Raw genomic sequence first — 22220 nt, 5'->3', positions numbered from 1 at the left:
CGTCTTTAGTGTCAAGCTCCATGCATGACACATTGTAGATAAAAATGTTTGTTAGCCAGCTGTTAAAAGAAATTGGAGACAATTAGGCAAATTTGAACTTTGGCTAGATTCAATAAATGTTGAGCAACTATCACTTATTTTTTAGGTGCGATAAAGTTGTTGTGGAGATATGTGTATTATACATACATATATATGTCCTTATGTTTTAGAGGTACATATTGAAATATTTACAGATGAAATGATGTCTGGGATTTATTTCAAAATAGCCTAATGGGTATGTGTGTGTGAGAAGTGGTGAGGCTATAGATGGGATAAAACTGGCCATGAGTTGATAAGTATTGAAATGAGGTGGCGGGTACACTGGCCTCCTTGTGTTCTCCACATTTGCCGAGGTTCGGAATTTCCCATAATAAAGAATCTTTTAATGTGGTGTTTACTGGATGTGCTATGGAACCGGTGAATTAGAAATTTGTTCTGACCTTCCAGAAGATTATAGTAAAACAAGGGCGTTCCTTTGACTCTATAGCCACATTCCATGGAAGGAACATGAGGTGAGCAAGGGGAAGACTGGAATCTTGTATCCAGGACACACACTAGGCGTGTTCTGTCCTGTCTGCGTTGCTCACAGAATGGCAGAGATGTGTGCGAACTTCCAGAATTTTTGGTAGCAAAATGGTGTCGGTGCTTTGACTTTTTAAACCTCCTTTTATTCTGAATAATTTAAGACGTCTCTGAGCTATGTAGATGGCAAAGATGAGAAATTTGGAAAGCGTGTATGAGCAAAGTGATTGTTTCCATTAGAAAAAAAGAATCAGGAAAAGAAATCAAGTGAGAGGAAATCAAGATTTGGGGTGAGTCGGGATCATTCAGGGAAATATTTGTTGTGCAGTATTGTGTAACCATGACTATCTATAACCCAATGTCTTGTCCCCAGAACAAGAGGCAGAGGAAGGGGGCGAGGCAAGAGGCGGTTTGGCCCAGGTCGGCGGCCGGGACGCCCTCCCAAATTTATCCGCTTGGAAATAACCAGTGAAAATGGGGAAAAGTGTGATGATGGGACACAGGTATGGGGGATGGGAAAGCAAGAGCTCTTCTTGGATGCTTGGTTAGAGAACTTATGAGAACCATTACTGGATTCAAATACAAACGCCTCTCAGAGGGTGATGGGCCTGCCTGTCAGGGCTGTGCTGCCTGTTAATTAAAGTCTGACTAGAGAAAAGGCTGAAAAGAACGTTGTTTCAAACGTTACTTACGACGAAAACCCAACTCTGCTGCCCTAAAGGTTTGAAATTGTCCAGAGACATTACCGGGGGACTCTGTTTAATTAGTTTAAACAATTAAAATGATGATATTCCAGAAGAGTCCTGTCATAGTCTTTTCCTCACAAAATGATCTGGAATGTCTCATGGTTTTTACATCCTGTGGATGGTTACCTAACTAATTTTCTCAGAAGGAAAATATTCTTTTCTGAGCATAACGACACTAGTCATTTAAAAAGTAAAGCAGCAATTCTAAATCCTAGCACTAATGTCTATCTAGGTAGGGAAATAATTGCTGGTTATTGCAATTTCAGGACTTGCTGCATTTTCCCACCAAGGAGCAGTTCGATGAGGCTGAACCTGGAACTCTGAATGGGCTGGACCAACCAGAGCAGCCCGCGCTCGCAGTCCCTCAGCTGCCACCGGAAGCCCAGTCTTCTCTGGAGCACGAGACGGAAACGCACGAGCTGCACCTGCAGCCCCAGCACGAGGAGAGCGTGCTGCCCACCCAGAGCACCCTGACGGCCGACGACATGCGCAGGGCCAAGCGCATCCGGGTAAGCGGGATGCCCGCCCCGCCCTCTCCCAGTCCTCCGCCCCGCGGGCGCTGACCTCTGACCAGGCGGCCAGCCGCGTAGGTGCCCTGCCGTTCACCACCACTTCCAAGGCTTGCTTGCATCTAGCCTATCACAGGCTCAAGCCTCTTGTTTTGGAAGAAAGCATGAACTGTTTCTCTGGGTCTCTGGGTCCCGTGGCAGGCTGGCATGGCCGGTCCTAGATTCCATCAATTTAGCAGTGACTCAGAAGCCTGGCGCTTGGCAGCATCCGGACTAGTGTAGTTAGAGTAGAATAACTCTCTGGATGCCTAAACTCACAGATTGGAAATGGAGAGATAAGTACACTGAGTTGTAATAGTTACTTAGGTTGAAGCCAGGCTAATCTGTGCCTAATCATAGCTCTCAAGTCAGTTTGGGGTTTTGAATTTGTTTATCAACGGTTTCCAAGGGGAGACTGGCAAATGCCAGGACCCGTCAGTGCACAGGGACCTGAGTTCAAGTTGATCTGGCAGGTGCAGCGCACACACGGGGACAGCTCGGAGCTAAGCTCCAGGTTCGGGGGTAGGGCAGTGTCTCACCCGCGTGACCCACGACTTGACTTCGGGCCATGTGGTTGCAGGGCCTCCATGGCTGCCTGGCCAGGTGTGTTTTGGCCCTATTTCACTGACAGCGTTGAGTGTGCGTTAGGACCTGCAGGGGATGCATGTGGAGAGCAACGTGGTTTTGTGAGATCAGTGTCTGTGCGGACAGTTGACATCCAGAAAAGAATGACTTAAACCCGTGTTTGTGGTAGCAGGACGTTTAAAGACTTTTCTTAATCCTTTATGCGGATGAAAGAGACTTTTTGTATAACTTCCCAGGCTTTACAGTTTCTAGGTGGACGATCATTTTAGCTTATGTTTCTTTTGGTCTTATTTGCCTATAGGCTAGAAGGGACCTTGAACAATAGTCTAGTCCGTGCCTTCATTTAAAAATACATTTAAATGTTTGTTCTGTATGACAGCGTGGAAGAACTCTGAGCAATCAGGCTAAATAGACTTTATAAGGGTCCTGAAACGGAAACTTATAAAACTTATGGCTCCATGTATATTATTTCAAAAGGATATGTAAACCTACATAAATATACACCAGAAAGGCAAAAGGCTCTGCATACCTTCCATCCGTCATGCCACATGATTCCCAACCTGCGTTTCACTCTTTCTTGGGCAATTACTATCTTTTCTGCTTTGGCCATTCTGATTTTTCACTAGGTCCGTAGAAATGCTTTCTAGATTGAATTTTTTGAAGGGAAAAACTAAAGCCCACATGTTTCGTGAGGTGTGGCTATGTAAGCCTAGTGTAGCCGTGATCGTACTTGTGTTCTGGAATGAACTGGGTTACTGGTTTTGGAACAAGGTTCCTTGTGTCAAAGCAAAAGCCATGTGTATGTGGCTTTTGGAGGTCAGTCTTAGGTGAGCGATTTTTTTTTTCTTCCTCTCACACATTCTAAAAAGCAGGGGCTATGTATTTTTTCATCTTTTCTATCCAGATTGGTAATGACCAACTGAAGGGAAGCCTTCCAACCCCATTGGTAATGTAACTATTTTTCTCTCCTCTAATGCTGCCTGCTCAGTTGGAGCTGCAGGTACGTTTGTTTCCTGTGTTTCACTCACGTAACAGAATGTTATTTAAGTGTTTGCCTGACCTGCTGTTCTTTGCAACCTGTACTTACTAAATCCTGGTGGAAACGACAGTTTGGTTGCTACAGTCAATGCAAATTAGTTAATGAATAATGATAATTTATTTTCAAATAGTAAGTGAGTGGGCTGCAGTTTGCTCATACACAAAATGAAGGGTAGGACTAAGTGATCTCCAAGGTCCCTTCCAGCCCTGAAACAACTGAATGACTTCTGCAGTGGCACCGAGTTCTGACTGTATGTTCAGCACTGCCTAGGTGCACAGTAGAAATTTCACTGGTGTCCTGTCCTCTGGGATCTTCCAGCCTAATTAGGGAGGCAATGCTAATGTAAGGTGGGTCACAGTTAAGTGCTACACGTGAAGGTAGAGCCTATAATTGCTATCAGAAGTTGGAAGAGTGAAAGGCCAAAGAAAGCTGGAGTTGGGGAATAATTCATAGATGAAGTGAGAGTTAAACTGGGAAAGAGAGACAGGAAGAAGGGAGATGGTTTCAGAGGATGGCAGCCATAGCATCAAAGGCCGACACCCAGGAATTGTTTGGTGTGGTTGCTGGCCGGACCTGAGCACGGGTACCACCTGGAGGGTAGTGGAGAGTAGCACATACCGGGCAAGGCTAGCCCAATAGAGGTTTTGGAAACTGGGCAGAAAACAGGCCAGAGAAAAGTTGTTTAAAAAAAAAAAAAAGCCAACAAACATGATTGATTTCCTTTTAATGTTAGGATCAAAATAATATGAAAATTAGTCAGTTTAGGTTCCTTTAGCTATTAACATCAGACTTTAGAAACGTTTTATGGTTTTGTCTGCAAAGACTCTGTTGACTCAGAATTCATCTCAGTGTGAGTCGAATCCCTTGTCACAGGTTTTAGCAACTATACCATTTTGTCACCTTTCGAGGAGCTTATGTTCCATCCAGTACAGAGTGGTTGGCCAACGGCAACTCTGAGACCCATCTGTGCTGCTTCCACCCTTTCTCTTGATTGCTTCTAGAAAATGTGTACCAGTTGCAGCTCTGAACTGCAGAAGATACCATAGAGTTGAAATGGCCTGCAAGTGGGTTGAGGGGCGGACAGTTTCAGCACTTCCACTACCTTGTAATGAGAGGGTTACATTAGGATCATTCGATCAGAGAAACAGCCTAGTTCTTGAGTACTTAGTTCAGCGCTCCATGGAAATCAAAAAGTAAGAACAAGGTTTGCTGATAGAGCTAAGAAAGTGGAGCCCGGCGGCTGCTGGGCTTAGATCAAGGGTCTGAGGACACTCACACTAAACAGAGATGACAGGAGACTTATTAGCATAACGGACTGAAACAAAACCACCATCCAGATTTGGTGCCCAAGGGGAAGTGGAATCTCCGTGGGACCAAGACCAGTTGTTGTGCGTTATGTCTGCCCTTGGAAACTTCACTGAACTTGGGTAAAGGAAATGATGCATTTCCCGAGCACTCTAAATCTTGAATCTCTGAACCTCAGGATAGCATCTGTTCTTTTTGCAATATTTCCGTAAAGCTTGGAAAGTAGCCAGAATCGTGAGAGCTTTTATGTAAAATAAGTATCTGTCCAGATAGGGTAGAAAGATTAGGTGACCGCTAAACCGTATAATGAAGTGAAAGAAAGCTCTGTGGCTGATTTGAAAAAGGTCTGTTGTTTATGATCTCTTCAGGTGGTACAGAAAAGATCTTGAAGTAATTCTTTTTGATTTTCTTATGAAATACATTTCATTAATTTGCAAACTTTTATTGACACTTCCCTTGAGCTCAGCTATTTTTTTAAGAGACCTAGATACAAAGGAGAATAAAATATGATGCAACCCCAGTCAACCTGGGAAGATGATGGAATTGCGAGATATTTACTCAAGATAAATGAGTAGGTCAAATATCTCTCCCAACCCTATGAGAGAAGCCCTGAGAAAGATGTTCTCTGCTATATAGGAACTATGTTCAGAATTTTCACTAAGTCAACAATAATTATTTTGCTTTTTCCCTAAATAATTATTTCACATTAAAGTTACTTCAGAAGTTGCTGCTTGTGAATAATTTGAAATTAGGGGTTTAAGCATTGTTCATTGTACTTTTTTCATTGCACAAATAACGCATTAAGACCTCCATTAATTCTTTAATTACTAGTCTCTTATAGTTACATAAGCATACCCATTCACAGATATATTTTTTTGAGGGATTTTTTTCCCCCCACCTCATAGCTATCTAGAACTTTCCCCCTGGTGTTTTGAGGAACTTATGAATGAGTCTTCATTATAGTAGAACTAAAATATTGATTCTGTATTCTCTGTGTGAAAGATGATTCTGTTGGTTTGCTCTCAGTAGAACATGAGTTGTTTTCTCAGTGGTGGTGATGAATTTGCGCTAAGTAACCATCTTCCCTCACTGGGATTCCCTGTAACAATTGGATGAATTTACAAGATGGCCAATCAGCATTAGAAGTGCAATCTGTGACTGAAAAGCAAAAAAGAGCGAAATTGACTGGTCTAGACAGGGAACAAAGCAATAAGCTTAACCCAATTAGCAAGGCATTCTAACCAGTGGAACTAACCAGCTACACTGAGAAGCTGTCCTCTGCATTTCCTGAGTAGGAAGTGATTAAGGCACATATTCCATTTAGAACGTGTGCTTACATATCTTGTCTCAGCTGCAAACACGTTCATGTAAATCTGTATCTTCGTTCTCTTTCATTCTTTTTCATAAATTGAGATATAATTCACTTACCATAAAATTCACTTTTTTTGTAGTGGTTTTTAGAATAGTCCCAAAGTTGCACAACCATCACCACTAATTCCAGGACATTTTCATCACCCGCGAAAGAAATCCCATATCCGCTGCCTCCTTCCCCCAGCCCTTGGTACTTACTACGCTTCAGTTCTTTTTATTATCTTTATTTTTGCTAAGCATTTTAATCAAGCTTCAAGTTCTTTTTCTCAAAGACTTCAACAAGTAACATTTGGCTGACTCACTCCAACCTCATCATGCATGGGTGACTCAACCCCAGTCATTTCTTCCAAGTCTTCAATTTTTATTCTACCTGACTCTGGGGTTTGTTTTACTCTATTGGCTTGGCCAAAAAGTTTATTCGGGTTCTTCCTGTAACATCTTATGGAAAAACCTGAATGAACTTTTTGGCCAACCCAATGTAAGTCCTCTATTTTTTGAACGTTACTTAGATCCTTTCGAAAGAAAACACACACACATAGACATAAAACAGCACACAAAAGTTTGTCTTTTCAAGACAAACTTCATTGGGGATGGCTTCATTTTTAATGTCTTTACCAGAAAAATCTTTCAACTGTGTGTCCTAGAGTTTAATTTCTGTGGAAAGTCTGTGATTGCAGAGATTGTCCTCTTTTCCTATAAATGTGCGAGCTGCTTACACACTTAACTCACTAAATAATCTCATTTGTGTGTGTCTTTCAGAATGCAGCTCTTCAGCATCTGTTTATTCGGAAGTCCTTCCGGCCTTTTAAATGTTTGCAGTGTGGGAAGGCCTTCCGTGAAAAGGACAAACTGGACCAACACTTGCGCTTCCATGGGCGGGAGGGGAGCTGCCCATTGACCTGTGACCTCTGTAACAAGGGCTTCATCAGCAGTGCGTCCTTGGAGAGCCACATGAAGCTCCACTCGGACCAGAAGACTTACTCTTGCATTTTTTGCCCAGAATCCTTTGACCGCCTTGATTTGTTGAAAGATCACGTGGCCATTCATATCAGTGATGGCTACTTCACCTGCCCAACTTGTAAGAAACGGTTCCCAGATTTTATCCAGGTGAGTGTCTGCTACCGCGATGCCTGAACACTTCCTCTTAGGTAAAAGAAACTTCGAGTTTTGGAAGATTGAGACAGCCTGTCATCTGCATTTCCATTCCTTCTTTGCAGCATCTTCTTGGTTGAGCATGATATTTCTTCAGTCAACCTACTTTTGATAAGCAAGAGATTACTATGACCCTTAATTGTCCAAATAAGACATTGGCATTTAAACATATAAGTTGTATTACAAGTAATAAACACCCAGATCTGGTTATAATCTCTAAAAAGTCTTTCTTAATCCTTGCCAATACCCGCTACTCATAAAATATATGGCGCTTGTAGAAGACATACTCCCATTTCCTGGCCTGGAAACATTTTCTCCCCATCACTTTGGTTTCCTGTCTTGTGCTACTAAGGTGATACATTTTGGAAGGAAACAAAGAGAAAGCTGGTATATAACATACTGTTTTTTTTTTAACTTTTTATTATATATTGGAGTATAGTTGGTTAACAGTGTTGTGTTAGTTTCAGGTGTACAGCAAAGTGACTCAGTTATATAGATACATGTATCTATCCTTCTTCAAATTCTTTTCTCATTTAGGTTGTTACATAATATTGAGCAGAGTTCCCTGTGCTCTACAGTAGGTCCTTGTTGGTTATCCATTTTATTTATTTATTTATGGCTGCGTTGGGTCTTCGTTGCTGCGCTCAGGCTTTCTCTAGTTGCGGCAAGCTAGGGCTATTCTTCATTGCAGTGTGCGGGCTTCTCATTGTGGTGGCTTCTCTTGTTGTGGAGCACTGGCTCTAGGCACGTGGGCTCAGTAGTTGTGGCACGCAGGCTCAGTAGTTGTGGCTCTCGGGCGCAGGCTCAGTAGTTGTGGCGCACGGGCTTAGTTGCTCCGTGGCATGTGGGATCTTCCTGGACTGGGGATCGAACCCATGTACCCTGCATTGGCAGGTGGATTCTTAACCACTGGGCCACCAGGGAAGCTCAGGTTATCCGTTTTAAATATAGCAGTGTGTACATACATGTCAATCCCAAACTCCCAGTCTATCCCTCCCACCCGCCGCCTTCCCCCCGGTAACCATAAGTTCGTTCTCTAAGTCTGTGAGTCTGTTTCTGTTTTGTAAATAAGTTCATTTGTATCTTTTTTTTTTTTTTAAGATTCTGCATATAAGTGATTTCTCTTTCTCTGACTTACTTCATTCAGTATGACAACCTCTAGATCCATCCATGTTGCTGCAAATGGTGTTATTTCATTCTTTTTAATGGCTGAGTAATATTCTATTGTATATATGTACCACACCTCCTTTATCCATTCCTCTGTCAATAGACATTTAGGTTGCTTCCATGTTTTGGCTATAATATACTTCTGTATTAAGCACTGACCTCCTCCCCTGTATTATATTCTGGAGCAAAATGGGGTGAGGATAATTTCCAGAATATTCATGATTTCATTTGGACTTCAAGTGTTAATATTGTTACATGCTAGTGAATGAACAAGTAAGTCTAAATATCTAGTAAAAATATTGTGTCTCTCTCTCTTTTTTTTTAAAATTACCAAAGCAAAAGGAGACTAGGATTTAATCATAGTTCTGTTAGTGTTGGGAGTCTTGGTAATTTTCTCACTTTACACAAACAATTAGAGAAGTTGCTTTAAGGTGGAATTTAATGGCACAAGAGACTCCAAAAATAATGAAGGAAAATGTCTTGCAGGAGTGGTTTGATATGACTCACTACTTAGCTCCCATCCATAACTCTTCTTTGCTGGGTATTTATGGCAAAGAGAGTTCAGAGGCCATATTCCTTTGTTTAAGTTATCTAAAAGTATAGGGAATAAGTCCCAATTAAGGGGAAATGATGCTGGTGTTGTGTTTTCTCATATATGGGTAATGTGTTTTCTCCCATCTAATTCATGTCTTTAATTCTTCAGAACCTGATTTGATAGAAAGATGTAAAAGGACCAGTTACTACAAGGGGCTAAGTTGCTTCTATACATGTTGGAAGCAGGAAAAAGTGAGAAGGAATTATTTTTTGTCCTCTTATAGGTACTTTTTACCAAGATTCATTTAAATCCAAGGGAACTCTTGCTTTTAATCTTGAAAAAAAAGGAAAGAAAAATGGGTTCCACGTGATCAGGGCTTGGACTAAGCGAACATTTTCTTCTTCCTCTTCAAGTTCTGTGGGAGGTCGAGGTTGGTAAGGCTTTCTGGCCTCTGCGATGGGGATAGTGTTACTGAGGCCCGTTATCAGTCACACCTGATTGGCTCCCAGGCCAGGTTGATGAAGATCCACGGCACGGCGTTTGGCTCCCTCTAGCGTCGCTGAGCTGCCTTTGGTCATTTCCCCTGACTTTCTGTGTCCTCACTGCCAGGTGAAAAAACACGTGCGAAGCTTCCACTCGGAAAAGATCTACCAGTGTACGGAGTGCGACAAGGCCTTCTGCCGCCCCGACAAGCTGCGGCTGCATATGCTCCGGCACTCAGACCGTAAGGACTTCCTGTGTTCTACGTGTGGGAAGCAGTTTAAGGTAGGAACCAGCAAGCAGCCTGGGCGTTCTCCGGCCGCTGAAACTGACAAGCTGAGGGTGAGCCTGCTCATTTCACGGGTGTATCATCTATGCTCAAAGAGCAGACTTGAGATGTACTTTGGGCCTCATGTTTGACTTAGTCGTTAAGATAAAATTAAGGGGAAAACTCACCTTAATTTCCCAAAATAATTAATTCAAACCCCCAAACAGAGTACTAATGCATCTTTTACAAGAATCCAAGTGTATAACGAATAGAACTAAATTGCTATCGAGGAACTCCTAAGAGGACAATACATTTACCCACCAAATTTTGTACTGAGCCCTTATTAAGTGTAGGAGCCTGATAATTGAGCCCTGGGGCATGAGGACTGTCATCCAACAGAGGTGGGAAATCTGTGGGATGTTGAGAGGGCTTAGACTATTTTGGGGAATGTTAATGACTTACAGGATTAAGATAAAAAATAATAAGTATCAGAAATGGGCCTGGAATTTAGAAGAAAACAATGGACAAACCCACGGGAGACTCAGAGATAAGAGTTAAACAAATGAATGTGAAAATGATAAAATATGGTTCGTGGGGAAACCAGATGATTCTGCAAAGATGTCCCTGAGAGACACTCTGCAGAATATGAGTAGGTCATGCTGTCATAGAAACTGGAAAAGAATCCGAAATGGATTCAGGAGGGGAGAACTAATTTTAAAAGGAGGCATTTGTGTAGAGTGTGGAGTTGGTGGGGATGCCTGGCGTTGCACCTCTGAACTTAGCATGGTTCCAGATACACGGTGGTCATTCAAGAAATGTTTGTTAAATAAATGTGCTGAAAAATGAAGTAGTTACAGAAACATCCTCGTACCAAAATGTGGAAAGAACTGGTCTGGTAGAAAGGTTCAAAATCTTTCTAAGACCGATAGCAGTGTAATCGTATGTCCAGGAGCAGAGCCTCACTGGATAAGCGAGCTGGCATTTTTGGAATTTGTTTTTATTCAGGATGGGCTCTGCTCCATTTTCTGTCTGTGGACTCACATCAACATGTATCACTAGAAGATTAGATTATCAGACTAAGAGCTGTGACCTAGACCGTGTGCCCCATCCATAGCAGGCAGTGTAACTGCTTACTTGAACTGCTAAATTTATATGATGAGAGATACTTACTTAAATTCATTTGGGATTTAGAGGAATGTCATTATGTGTGTTAAAACATGTGGTAATTGAGAACACGCATGGCTTTGTAAATCCAGTATTACCTACCATCCATTATCAGTTTGTCTTGTAGTTCTTTTTTTTTTTTTTTTAAACTTTTTGGCTGCACTGCAAGGCATGTGGGATCTCAGTCCCCCCGACCAGGGATGGAACCCGCAACCCCTGCAGTGGAAGTGTGGAATCTTAACCGCTGGACTGCTAGGGAAGTCCCTGTCTTGTAGTTCTTAATACCAAACTTATTCCACGTGCCCTTTGATCACTTCTACATAAATGTAAAACCTTTCTTCTCAAAAATCATTGTGTAGTTTTCAAACTGGATGGTCATTTTCAAGCAAGGCTCATTGGAATGCACTTACTTGCTAGCGAACAGAGTAATTCCCAGCCAGGGTTGCCGTGTCCTCGGATGTAGCCTGGTGGGTTGTGTTACTGCTAACTTGTATTGATTTTTTTTTTTTTTTACCCCTTCAATTAAAAATCTTCTACTCCCACTCCCCACCCCTCTGCCTTCTCAAAAATCCTCTCTAAACAGCGAAAAGACAAACTACGGGAACACATGCAGAGGATGCACAACCCTGAGAGGGAGGCCAAGAAAGCTGACCGCATCAGCCGCTCCAAGACGTTCAAGCCGCGCATCACGTCCACCGACTACGACAGCTTCACGTTCAAGTGCCGCCTGTGCATGATGGGCTTCCGGAGACGAGGCATGCTGGTCAGTGCCAGGCTCCGGACCGCCCGCCCCTGCCCAGGCGATGGCTCTGGCACAGTATTCGGCACTAAACCTGTCACTGGGTTTCGTCCCTGGCCGGGGACAAAGTGGAGGCGAACAGTTCCCAGCCTGGGGCTTCTCTCCCCCCTGGTCACCCCTTGCTGCCTTTGCCATGGTTCATTTCCGGTGTTTCTCGGAAGAGGTCTGTTGATCACTTTTCATTGCTTGTTTTGCTTTGCTTTGCCCCTCTCCGGCTCTGCTCTGTGCTTCCTCTTCCTGTTCGCTCCTGTGTTCCTGAACGTACTCTCTGGCGGGGTCGTTGCCTTGCAGCCCCCCCACACCAGTTGTTCCAGATATGACACAGCAATAGAAGGGAACTTTCCACCAAGGCAGGGTATGCGAACCGGGTTAGCTGAAGCACCAGGAGAGCCGGGTCTCCGCTCTCAACTCACTGGGCCCTGATGACAGTGTTTGCAGAATATATCTGTATCTCATTCAACGTCCTCGGTAAGGCCAGGGCACTGAATAATGAAGGAGAGGCTTGCATCAGGAGAATTCTCGAAAGAAATTCCTGCTAGTGTGATTTTCCATTTTTCCACCAGCAGCTCTTTCAGTCAAAGGCTATCGGTGGAATCCACAGCAACCCAATTCACCTTCAGTGATTTGCTGAATTACTGTTAACTCCTGTTAATGCGTCGGTGTCAGAGGGTCCTGGCAGTGCCGGTTGTGGCCAAAGGCCTCATGTTTTGGGGTGTCGCTTCAGAGAGTTTCAGCTGCTTGCACTCAGTATCGGAGGTATTTGTTCAGCGTCTGCTGGTCACGGGGTCTCTTCTTCTCATTTGCTTTTTTTTTTTCCTTTTAGGTAAATCACTTATCAAAGAGACACCCAGACATGAAGATAGAAGAGGTGCCAGAGTTAACTCTACCCATCATAAAGCCCAACCGTGACTACTTTTGTCAGTATTGTGATAAGGTAAAAGGAAACTGTCCATAGGAGGATACCTCTGTGGGAGCCCCGCTCAGGGCCAGTTTGTCTGCATGTATATATATATATACTAGGATCTTGCAGTTTCTCTTAACAGATGGTTCCCTGTCTCTCAGTAGTCTCCCATTCAGACAAGAAAGGGCTAGGAGTGCAGCCTCATTTTAAGCCAAAATTTTTTTCTTAAGAATTAGTCAGCTCTGTTTTTCTTGTTCCTTCTCTCTGTGATTTTTGCCGTTAAAGAAGAGGCTTATTACCAAGAGCTTAGTATACGAATTCATTTTAAATTCCTAAGCTCTAAAATGAGGGTGTTTGTCATCCTACTTGTAAAGTACAGAGTAGATTTTGGATTTCTAGGAGATTGAGTAGGATGTGAAAAAGTCTTGTGGTGGAATGCTCTGTTTGTACTACTCCATTCTTGATTTTTGCATAGTTACAAAAAGCACAGGACTAGAATATACATTCATTGTTTCATTGTAATATTGTCTCCTTATACGATGTCAGCTGTATCAGTTATAAGCTGTGCATAAGTAGTGTCAACTTAAAAGTAAGAAACAGGGCTTCCCTGGTGGCGCACTGGTTGAGAGTCCGCCTGCCGATGCAGGGGACACGGGTTCGTGCCCCGGTCCGGGAAGATCCCACGTCCCGCGGAGCGGCTGGGCCCGTGAGCCATGGCCGCTGAGCCTGCACGTCTGGAGCCTGTGCTCCGCAACGGGAGAGGCCACAACAGTGAGAGGCCCGCGTACCGCAAAAAAAAAAAAAAAAAAAAAAAGTAAGAAACATTTTTAAAGCACAGATTCACCACTACAGGTTCTAGTTGCTATTAGACTTGCCATTTTGGAAGATTCTTTGGCATCTAGTAGTCAACTATGTACGTCACATGAGAGCTTTCACAGAAAGACTAAAGGGTGAACTGGCCTTAAAAGAAATTGTTTCTATGACTGTATATTCACCTCTTAAGCTTCAGGGTAAAGGTAAAGGTGTTTTTACTATTCCTATCTTAGATGTATAAAAATTCAAGGCAGATGCCTCACATATCTATGTTATGTTCTTACGTTATTCTGATTTATGTTATATCCCCATTATCCTTCAGTATATCTGTTAATATATTTTAGTTTGGACTACGTGAATACTTTCTCTCATTTCCTTGTAATGAAATTGTTAGATTGCCTTAAGCCAGGAAGTGGAAGTATACACTGCTTCCATGGCAAAGCTATTGAATTTGCAGGTTTATAAAAGTGCCAGCAAGCGAAAAGCCCACATTCTGAAGAACCATCCTGGGGCTGAGCTCCCACCAAGCATTCGGAAACTTCGTCCCGCTGGCCCTGGAGAACCAGACCCCATGCTGAGCACCCACACCCAGCTCACGGGCACTATAGCTACCCCGCCCGTGTGCTGCCCTCACTGCTCCAAACAGTACAGCAGCAAGGTACGGGGAAGGCTTTGGACCACGTCGAAACCAGGATCATGGTTTAAGGGAACATTGCTTAAGAGAAGATGGTACTTATCCAGATGCCGTGATGGCATCTTCTGAATTGATGGGGGTGCTAAAGGAGCTGCTTCCTGAGAACAGGGAGCATAGCACAGAACGGGAAGGGAATACGGTGGACTTTCCCGGGAATTAGTACCATCCGACCACTTGAATGGTTTCCTTTGCCCTTGGCCCGAGGTGGGGCTCCGATTTGAATATTCCCTGCTCGTGGTTTATGAGCTCAGGCTTGCAGCAGCGCTACATAAGAACTTAAATGATGGTTCTTGAAAAGGGGGTCATTGTTGCTGCGGGGGAATGCAGTCATTGATTGCTGCAGGTATTGGTGGGATCACGGGATGCTGTGAGGTATTCTGACCTTGCCTGATAGCGTGGGGGGGTCACACAAGTCTTTACTTTCTTTCCAGCGTCTTCTTTTTTCCCTTTCATACCATTGTCCCGCTTCAGGGAGGGCAGGCAGAGCCAGTGTTACTCTTTTTTTTCTTTTAAACATAACATGAAGGACTATAGGAAACATTGGAGGGCTTGCATTTGAGAAAGATCGAAAATAACCTATTCTAGTAATTCTTCTTGGTTTTCGCCATAACTTTTCAGACCAAGATGGTACAGCACATTCGAAAGAAGCATCCAGAGTACGCCCAGCTACCCAACACCATACACACACCTCTGACAACAGCCGTGATCAGTGCGGCTCCAGCTGTTTTAACTACAGACAGTGCTACCGGAGAGACTGTGGTGGTAAGTGTGTGACCGGTAAGAGCGACTCCTGTCCTCTGCTGCCCATCACAGCTTCAGTGCCAAGGCCATGTCTGTCTTGGTATTTAATTGGCTGCAGATGTAGCCCACCGCCCTTCAGGGTTCTATACCAGGCATGATGCTTAACGATTGGGTCTCCCAGTCGGTGCTTTCCAAAGCTCTCTGTAAAAGGAGTAGCAGGAAATTCTCAGTGCTGCTTGTTCACTTCAAGATTGTCAGAACTGGGCCTCCCTGGTGGCGCAGTGGTTGAGAGTCCGTCTGCCGATGCAGGGGACACGGGTTCATGCCCCGGTCCGGGAGGATCCCACATGCCGAGGAGCGGCTGGGCCCGTGAGCCACGGCCGCTGAGCTTGCGCGTCCGGAGCCTGTGCTCCACAACGGGAGAGGCCACAACAGTGAGAGGCCCGCGTACAGCAAAAAAAAAAAAAAAAGATTGTCAGAACCTCCGGGGTAACTCCCTGGGCCTGACAGACAGACAGCTAGAGGTATATAGGTAATCTTCCAACACCTTCTTAACTCTGGGTATTTTTCTATCCGAGCTCAGGGCTTATTTGCGGTCCCATGATCCCACCAGTTAGACAAACCAATTTTTTGTAGGATTTCAGAGCACTGAAATAGCCACAAGCAGCAGTGTTATCAACTGATGTGCTTTTTTGTGATTTTTGCAGACAACAGACTTGCTAACCCAGGCTATGACAGAACTGTCCCAGACCTTGACGACGGATTACCGAACGCCGCAAGGGGACTACCAGAGAATCCAGTACATTCCTGTGTCGCAGTCTACATCTGGTCTCCAGCAGCCTCAGCACATACAGCTTCAAGTGGTGCAGGTGGCCCCGGTACTGTCCTGCGTTTATTTCTCTTTACCTGCGTGAATGCCATATTGCCACCAGCCAGCACAGCAGCTGGGGTCAGCTAAAACACCTAATTCTCAGAGCTGGGGCTGGGCCCTACATACTGTGCATGTCAGCTTGGGGTCTAAGGCATTTGTAAAGCCCTGGCTGTCGAGGGCTCTGGACTCAGCAGTGTAAGAGATTTCTGTCAACAGTGTCCAGAGATTTTCGGCTCCAGTGTGTACCACTATCCTGCCCTACTGCAGGCCAGCACTGAGCCTCTTCTGAACCCTTACCCTGGGCACCCAGGTGGACTACTTGGTGAGGAGCCTGTTTGATCAGCCCCTACCCAGGCATCAAATGACGTCTGTCAGTTGGAGGTTGTAAGGAATAATTGTGAATTTTGAATATCGCTTAGTACCTTATTAGTAGCAAGTTATAACTGTTCCTTCTACAAGGTAATTAATACCTCATTCTTACTGATTCAGGAGCTAAAAGAAAAAAGTCCTCCCAGAACTATTGTTTCATTTAATTATACTAAGGAAATGTACTCAAGGCACACATAAACAAACGTTTTGCTTTGAAATAAATTGGACTCTGAAAATTTAAAACTAATATGAAAGCAGAAGGAGGAAGTTGCCACTGTCATTGACTATTCTTTATCTGTTTTTTTTTTTTTTTTTTTTAATAGGAGCGTTCTTAATTTTAGGCTTTGGAGGAATCTATGAATCCCTGAAGTTGTCTGTAAATTATGATATATATGTACATTATTTTAGAAAAAGGGTCTGTTGTCTGTGATACATAAAAGGTTAGGAACCACTGTTCTAGTGGTTAAGTGTGACAAGCTGAAAGCGAATTTTCTCCTTTGATCTCTTTTAACTGACAAAGGGTAGGCCATTAAAATTAATTGAAACTTAAGGGAAAAAAGATTTTTGATTCCTGAGAGCTTCTCAGTCAGCTTCTTATTAGGAGCTATATTCCCTCATCTCCTCCTCTTCCAGAATGAAATCGCGTTACTGTCTTATGGTTAATAAGCATAATTTTTAAAACTATTTTTTTCCCTGATGCTTGGCAGCTTGGCCCCGGTGTGGGCCCTCCGGGAGTGAGCCCCGGCTCTGAAGCCCTGCCTGTTCTGCTGCTGGGATGTTGTTTTAGCTACACCTTTTCTCTGGAAGGCTTTCCTTTAACCTTAATCAGCGTGGGTCTGGGTTTCTCCTCCCGCAGGCCACTTCCCCTCACCAGTCCCAGCAGTCCACGGTGGACGTCGCCCAGCTCCACGACCCTCAGACCTACACACAGCATGCCATCCAGGTGCAACACATCCAGGTCACGGAGCCCCCCGCCCCGGCCGCGCCCACCTCCCAGGTACGCTGCTCCCACTGACTACTCCAGGGACTAGTCTCAGGTTCATGTGGCCTCAGGGACCCTGAAGATGTACTAAGAGCGAAGACATGCAATCTTCACACCTGGTCTCCTTGACTGTGGAAATGATATCATTATTTTGCGGGCCTTTAAACAGTCTCACCTCTGCCTCCAATTTTTCTGTTGGTATTAGGGATGCACTTCCATTAAGTGCTTAGCTTCCCCTGTCCAGATGGAGCCCTGGGCTCTGATCTCCTAGAGACAACATTGGCCTTTGCTTCCTGTTCTAAATGGCTATATGACAGTCGGCAATTGCTAGGCTGTTTGTATAATTTTGGAACAGTGACTTTGTGGAGTATTACTGTGTTTGTGTGATAGAGACTATCATTGAGATCACAGAGTTACATCCATTCAAAAATGTTTATTAAATTCTTACTCTTTGCAGGAAACTTTTCTAGGTCTTGCCCTCAAGGAGCTTAGCGTCTAGTAGGGATATAACACCTATATATAAGTAAATAGGGCATGAAATGAAGGTATCTGAGCCATAAAGGATGCCTGTAGACCCACCCCTGACATTCCCAGGTTCCAGAGCACAAATGAAGGCCTGCATACCATCATCCTGAGTGGTTAAAAGTTTCAATCAAGTTCACAAATCATTAAATAAACATGTTCTGTCTTCCCTGCTTGACATAGGTACTTTCATAATGATAAAATTGAAAAATATACATAAAGTAACAATGGCTACTAAATAACATGGATAGTGCCAATTCAAAATTAAATGCATTTTTCTGCCAAACACATGGTTGGCACTGGCAGCGGCCCGGTATGGGTGGGAGGAATGGAGGAGAAAGGATGTCTCTCTCTCTTTTGCTGGCTCCAATTGCTGTGGAATCCATAGGATAAACATGCACTTTCTCTGCCTTCCTATTTATTGGGGGGTGGGGGGAGGCCTGACATCTGATTGCCCCTCCTCTCCACCCCCCCAGTAAGGTTTCTGGTGACTTCTCCCAGCCCAGGACAGGCAGCCTCTATCCACAAGGGGCCGTGAGTTTCCCACGCCCACTAGCTTCACACTTCTAAGTTTCTCAAAGGAACCCAAGGCTGGAGGGCCAGGACAGACTCAGTTCCTTGTCAGGATGAGGTGGCCCAGGGACAGCCGCCCCCAAGCCTGCTTCCCCTTTCTCCTCACTCAGGCTCCTTCCTGCACTCACAGGGCCTGTGTACCACGTGGACACCCCATCCCATGTGTCTCAGCTCCATCCACACCCCTGCAAATGGTGATCCATGGCCACCCCTTTAGTCCCAGGTGCCCGAATACCGTGAGAGGGGCCACATCCAGGAGACAGGACCCCTGCAGTAGGCCAAGCCTAGGGAAGAGACTTGTGTGGGTCCCAGAAGTGGGTGCAGGGCCATTTCCAAGGTCTATGAGGCCTCACGTGAGAAGGGCACAGCTGGAGAAGGGCCAGCCAAGATCCCTGCAGGGGTCCCTCTTGCCTGGGTCTGAGGACCACGTGGATGTGTCATTAGGTTAGCGGAGTACAGGTGAGGGAAAGACGGTGTTTAGCAGGGAATCAAGGAAAATTTTGTAGAAGTGGTGTTTGAATGAGTTCTTGAAGGAGGGGTATGATTTTGATATGGTAGCTGGGGAGGCATTATGATCTGACCATACTCTCACTGTGAGTAAAGACACAGAGGTGGGAAATTGTGGTGTATTTGTAAAGACTGTGTAGGTTAGTGACAGGAGATGGTGTTTGGAAACAGCACCGGAGCTGGAGCGTGGAGGGCCTGAATGGCAGATAGATAGTGGGGCGGGGGCTTTATCCTGTAGGTGGGATGTATCCCCGTGTTTATCTCCACTAACTGGGGGAGTATCCAGTGCACATCAGTGGGGATTCTGACTTCCGGATTCTACTTCAGTTTGTGTTACAGGTTAGCTTTGTGACACCGGCAAGTTATTGGGCTTCTCAGGGTTTTTTTTAATGTAATGAAGATAATTATACTTTCATTCATTTACTTTTATAACAAGCATACGGAAATTAAGTTTTTGGATACACTTGTAGATAATCCTTTGGAAACTAGGATTTCCTAGTTATGATTGCTTGTCATTAATTCTGTTCTTTTTAAAAATATTACTAGTTTAGCAGTGCTCCCTTCAGTGTTACAGTCCTCATGATCACGATGTACTTTCTTCAGTGGCTAGTTGACACTTTAACGCATCCTGGTCTCTTTTCTCTCGAGGTGGCAGGGCAGCCGCTGAGCCCCTCCCCGCAGCAGTCTCAGCAGGGGCTCAGCCCCTCCCAGGTTGCAGGCAGCTCCTCGCAGGGCCAGGCCCTCCAGCAGCAGCCCCAGAGCACCACGGTCCAGCACACGTACCTCCCCAATGCCTGGAATTCCTTCCGCGGCTACTGTAAGTGAGGGTGGCCCTCCTGGGTGCGGGTGGGGAACCTGCAGCCACGGGGAGGAATTTCATCAGCTTTATCATCCATTTTATGGCTTAAAGGATCATTGGCCATTTTCTACGCTCTGCAGAACCTGTACTTCAGTGAGTTTCATGGCACAATTCAAGGCGGCGTCTGATTCAGGGCCACCCTGAAATGACATTTTTCCAAGACTTCAGGAATATTGCTGGAGGAAGTGTAGGCAGGTGGTTTAATAGAGTAGGTGGATTGAGGGTATGAGGTCATGATTCACCTCTTCCACCAATATTTACTGAATATCACTGTGCTAGACCCTGCATGTACGAAAGATTAATACTGACATTCGTATAAGTAACACAACACGATAATAATGTTAGCCAACCTTCATCACGCTCTTACCATGTGCCAGGAATGATTCTAAACTGCGTCTGTATCACATCCAGTGTTCACAACAACCTCCTAGGAAAGTACAATCGTCACTTGCATTTTACAGATAAGACAACTTAGACGCAGCGCAACTCGTCCAAGGAACATAGCTACTAAACGGAGGCCTGGAACCCAGGCAGTCTGGCTCCAGAGTTTACACTGTAAACCAGCCCACTGTGCTGCCCCTCCTAACGAGATAGTCATGGGCTCACAGAGACGATTATCTCGTGGAGATAGATATATGAGTAGCTGATTTCAAAACCCTGAGGTTAGTGCTACCAGAAGCGGTTTAGCCTGACTGCCAAAGGTCAAACACGTAAAAAATCTTGGTGAGGACAACAGCCTTGGGTATGAGCTGAAAAGTTTGAGACCCTTATCATTGAAGATCTGGGAGAAACAGTAACAGTTAGAGCTCAATAGTAGGAGCTAGGAGGAATAAGGGCTGTGTTGATCTCTCTCCTACCACTGATTTCTTTTTTTGGGTCCATCTCTGCTGTGATTGATCTTTGGCTGTGTTATGTAGATCTGGTTGTGGAGACCAGGCTCAAAGGCTACCACTTAGTTATCTTTACCATCTATTCTCCTAAATATTGGCGGTCACGATGAGAGCTGAGTCTAGTTTCTGTCAGGGAAGGACTCCCCCTCATGATAAATCCCAGTAGAATCCTGGTAAATAGATAGACATTTATACTCAGTTTAATTCCTATGAGAGGAATGTGGAAATGATGCTGACAGCCACTGTAATAATAGTAAGAACTAGCATTCTAACTTGATGAAACAACCTGAAAATTTTTATTAGGAAAAAAGTTTAAAATGTACAAAAATAGGGAATTCCCTGGCGGTCCAGTTGTTAGGAGTCCATGCTTTCACTGCTGAGGGCCTGGGTTCAGTCCCTGCGGGGGGAACTAAGATCCTGCAAGTTGCGCGGCACGGCCAAAAAAATACGTGTGTGTGTGTGTGTGTGTGTGTGTGTGTGTGTGTATACACACACACAAAATAGAACAGTACAATGAGCGCACCTGTACCCATTTTCCAGCTTCAGCAGTTATCATGGCCAGTCTCATCTGATACGTACATGCTGTCATCCTCTCCCAGTCCTCCAACTATATAATAATTCATACCATTTCATCCATAAATATTTTTTTAAAAACCCCACAACTCTAAGTGTCGTTATCACACCTAAAAATAAATTACAGTAATTCTTTAATACCATCAAATATCCAGTGTTCATATTTCTGTGATTGTCTCATAAATGTCTTTTTTTAAAAAATATTTTATTTATTTGTTTATTTGGTCGTGCTGGGTCTTAGTTGTGGCAGGCGGGCTCCTTAGTTGCGGCAGGTGGGCTCCTTAGTTGTGGCATGCAAACTCTTAGTTGCAGCATGTGGGATCTAGTTCCCTGACCAGGGATTGAACCCAGGCCCCCTGCCTTGGGAGTACGGAGTCTTAACCACTGCACCATTGTGGAAGTCCCATAAATATCTTTTTAATAGCTGGTTTTTCAAATTGGGTTCCAAATAAGGGCCATACATTGCAATCGATTTTACCTTTTGAGTTTCTTTTAATACATGTGTTCTCCTTCTCTCTTTTAAGTTGCAATTAACATGTTGAAGAAACTGGGTCATTTGTTTGTAGAGTTCCCCACATTCTGGATTTTGCTGTTGACATCCCTGTATTGTCATTTAAGATGCTTTCCTCTGTCCCTTTTATTTCCTATAGATGGGCAGTTAAACCTAGAGGCATGATCAGATTCAGGTTCAGTTTTTTCCCCAAAAAACACTCCATAGCTGTTGGTGTGTAGTTCCATCGGGAGGCACATAATGCTTTTCTGTCTTTTTCCTTTGCTCCACTATTTCAGTAGGGATTGCAAAGTTGTCATATTCTGTCATTCTTTATACACTTATTGCTAGAAAACTTCCATAACGAAAACAATTTTACCTTAACCATCAGGTTACTCTGAGGTACAATTTGTACAGGAACGGCAGAATAGATGCTTTAAATACTTGGCTCATCTCCTTTATTTAGCAGTTTTCAAAATAATGAGTTGTTTCCTAGTATTATCCAAGGTGACCAATGCCGGGCATGTGTGTTTTAGTATCGCTGGGTACTTATGAATTTCAACCCACTGGATGTGTTTCAAACCACTGTAGTCAGGGCTTCCCTGGTGGCGCAGTGGTTAAGAATCCACCTGCCAATGCAGGGGACAGGGGTTCAAGCCCTGGTCTGGGAAGATCCCACATACCGCGGAGCAACTAAGCCCGTGCACCACAACTA

General features: G+C 44.3%; 1 protein-coding gene across 2 annotated transcripts in view; it reads left to right on the top strand.

Annotated features, from left to right (window-relative positions):
• The window catches only part of PRDM10 (PR/SET domain 10), an 87467-nt gene that overhangs the window by 58595 nt on the left and 6652 nt on the right, over positions 1-22220 (top strand). For both annotated transcript variants that reach the window (XM_030764516.2, XM_089915825.1), the window contains 11 exons: positions 935-1064; positions 1574-1816; positions 6915-7262; positions 9619-9774; positions 11505-11684; positions 12544-12654; positions 13892-14092; positions 14747-14890; positions 15577-15747; positions 16966-17106; positions 19342-19510. In XM_030764516.2, the coding sequence (XP_030620376.2) occupies positions 935-1064; positions 1574-1816; positions 6915-7262; positions 9619-9774; positions 11505-11684; positions 12544-12654; positions 13892-14092; positions 14747-14890; positions 15577-15747; positions 16966-17106; positions 19342-19510 (1994 nt within the window). The remainder of the gene's footprint in view (positions 1-934; positions 1065-1573; positions 1817-6914; positions 7263-9618; positions 9775-11504; positions 11685-12543; positions 12655-13891; positions 14093-14746; positions 14891-15576; positions 15748-16965; positions 17107-19341; positions 19511-22220) is intronic.

The sequence above is a fragment of the Delphinapterus leucas genome, chromosome 7 (assembly GCF_059928025.1).
Source record: "Delphinapterus leucas isolate spDelLeu-1000000601 "Yukka" chromosome 7, BTC_Dleu_Yukka2, whole genome shotgun sequence".
In the NCBI taxonomy this organism is placed as follows: Eukaryota; Metazoa; Chordata; class Mammalia; order Artiodactyla; family Monodontidae; genus Delphinapterus; species Delphinapterus leucas.
This window is presented reverse-complemented; position numbering and strand designations above follow the sequence as displayed.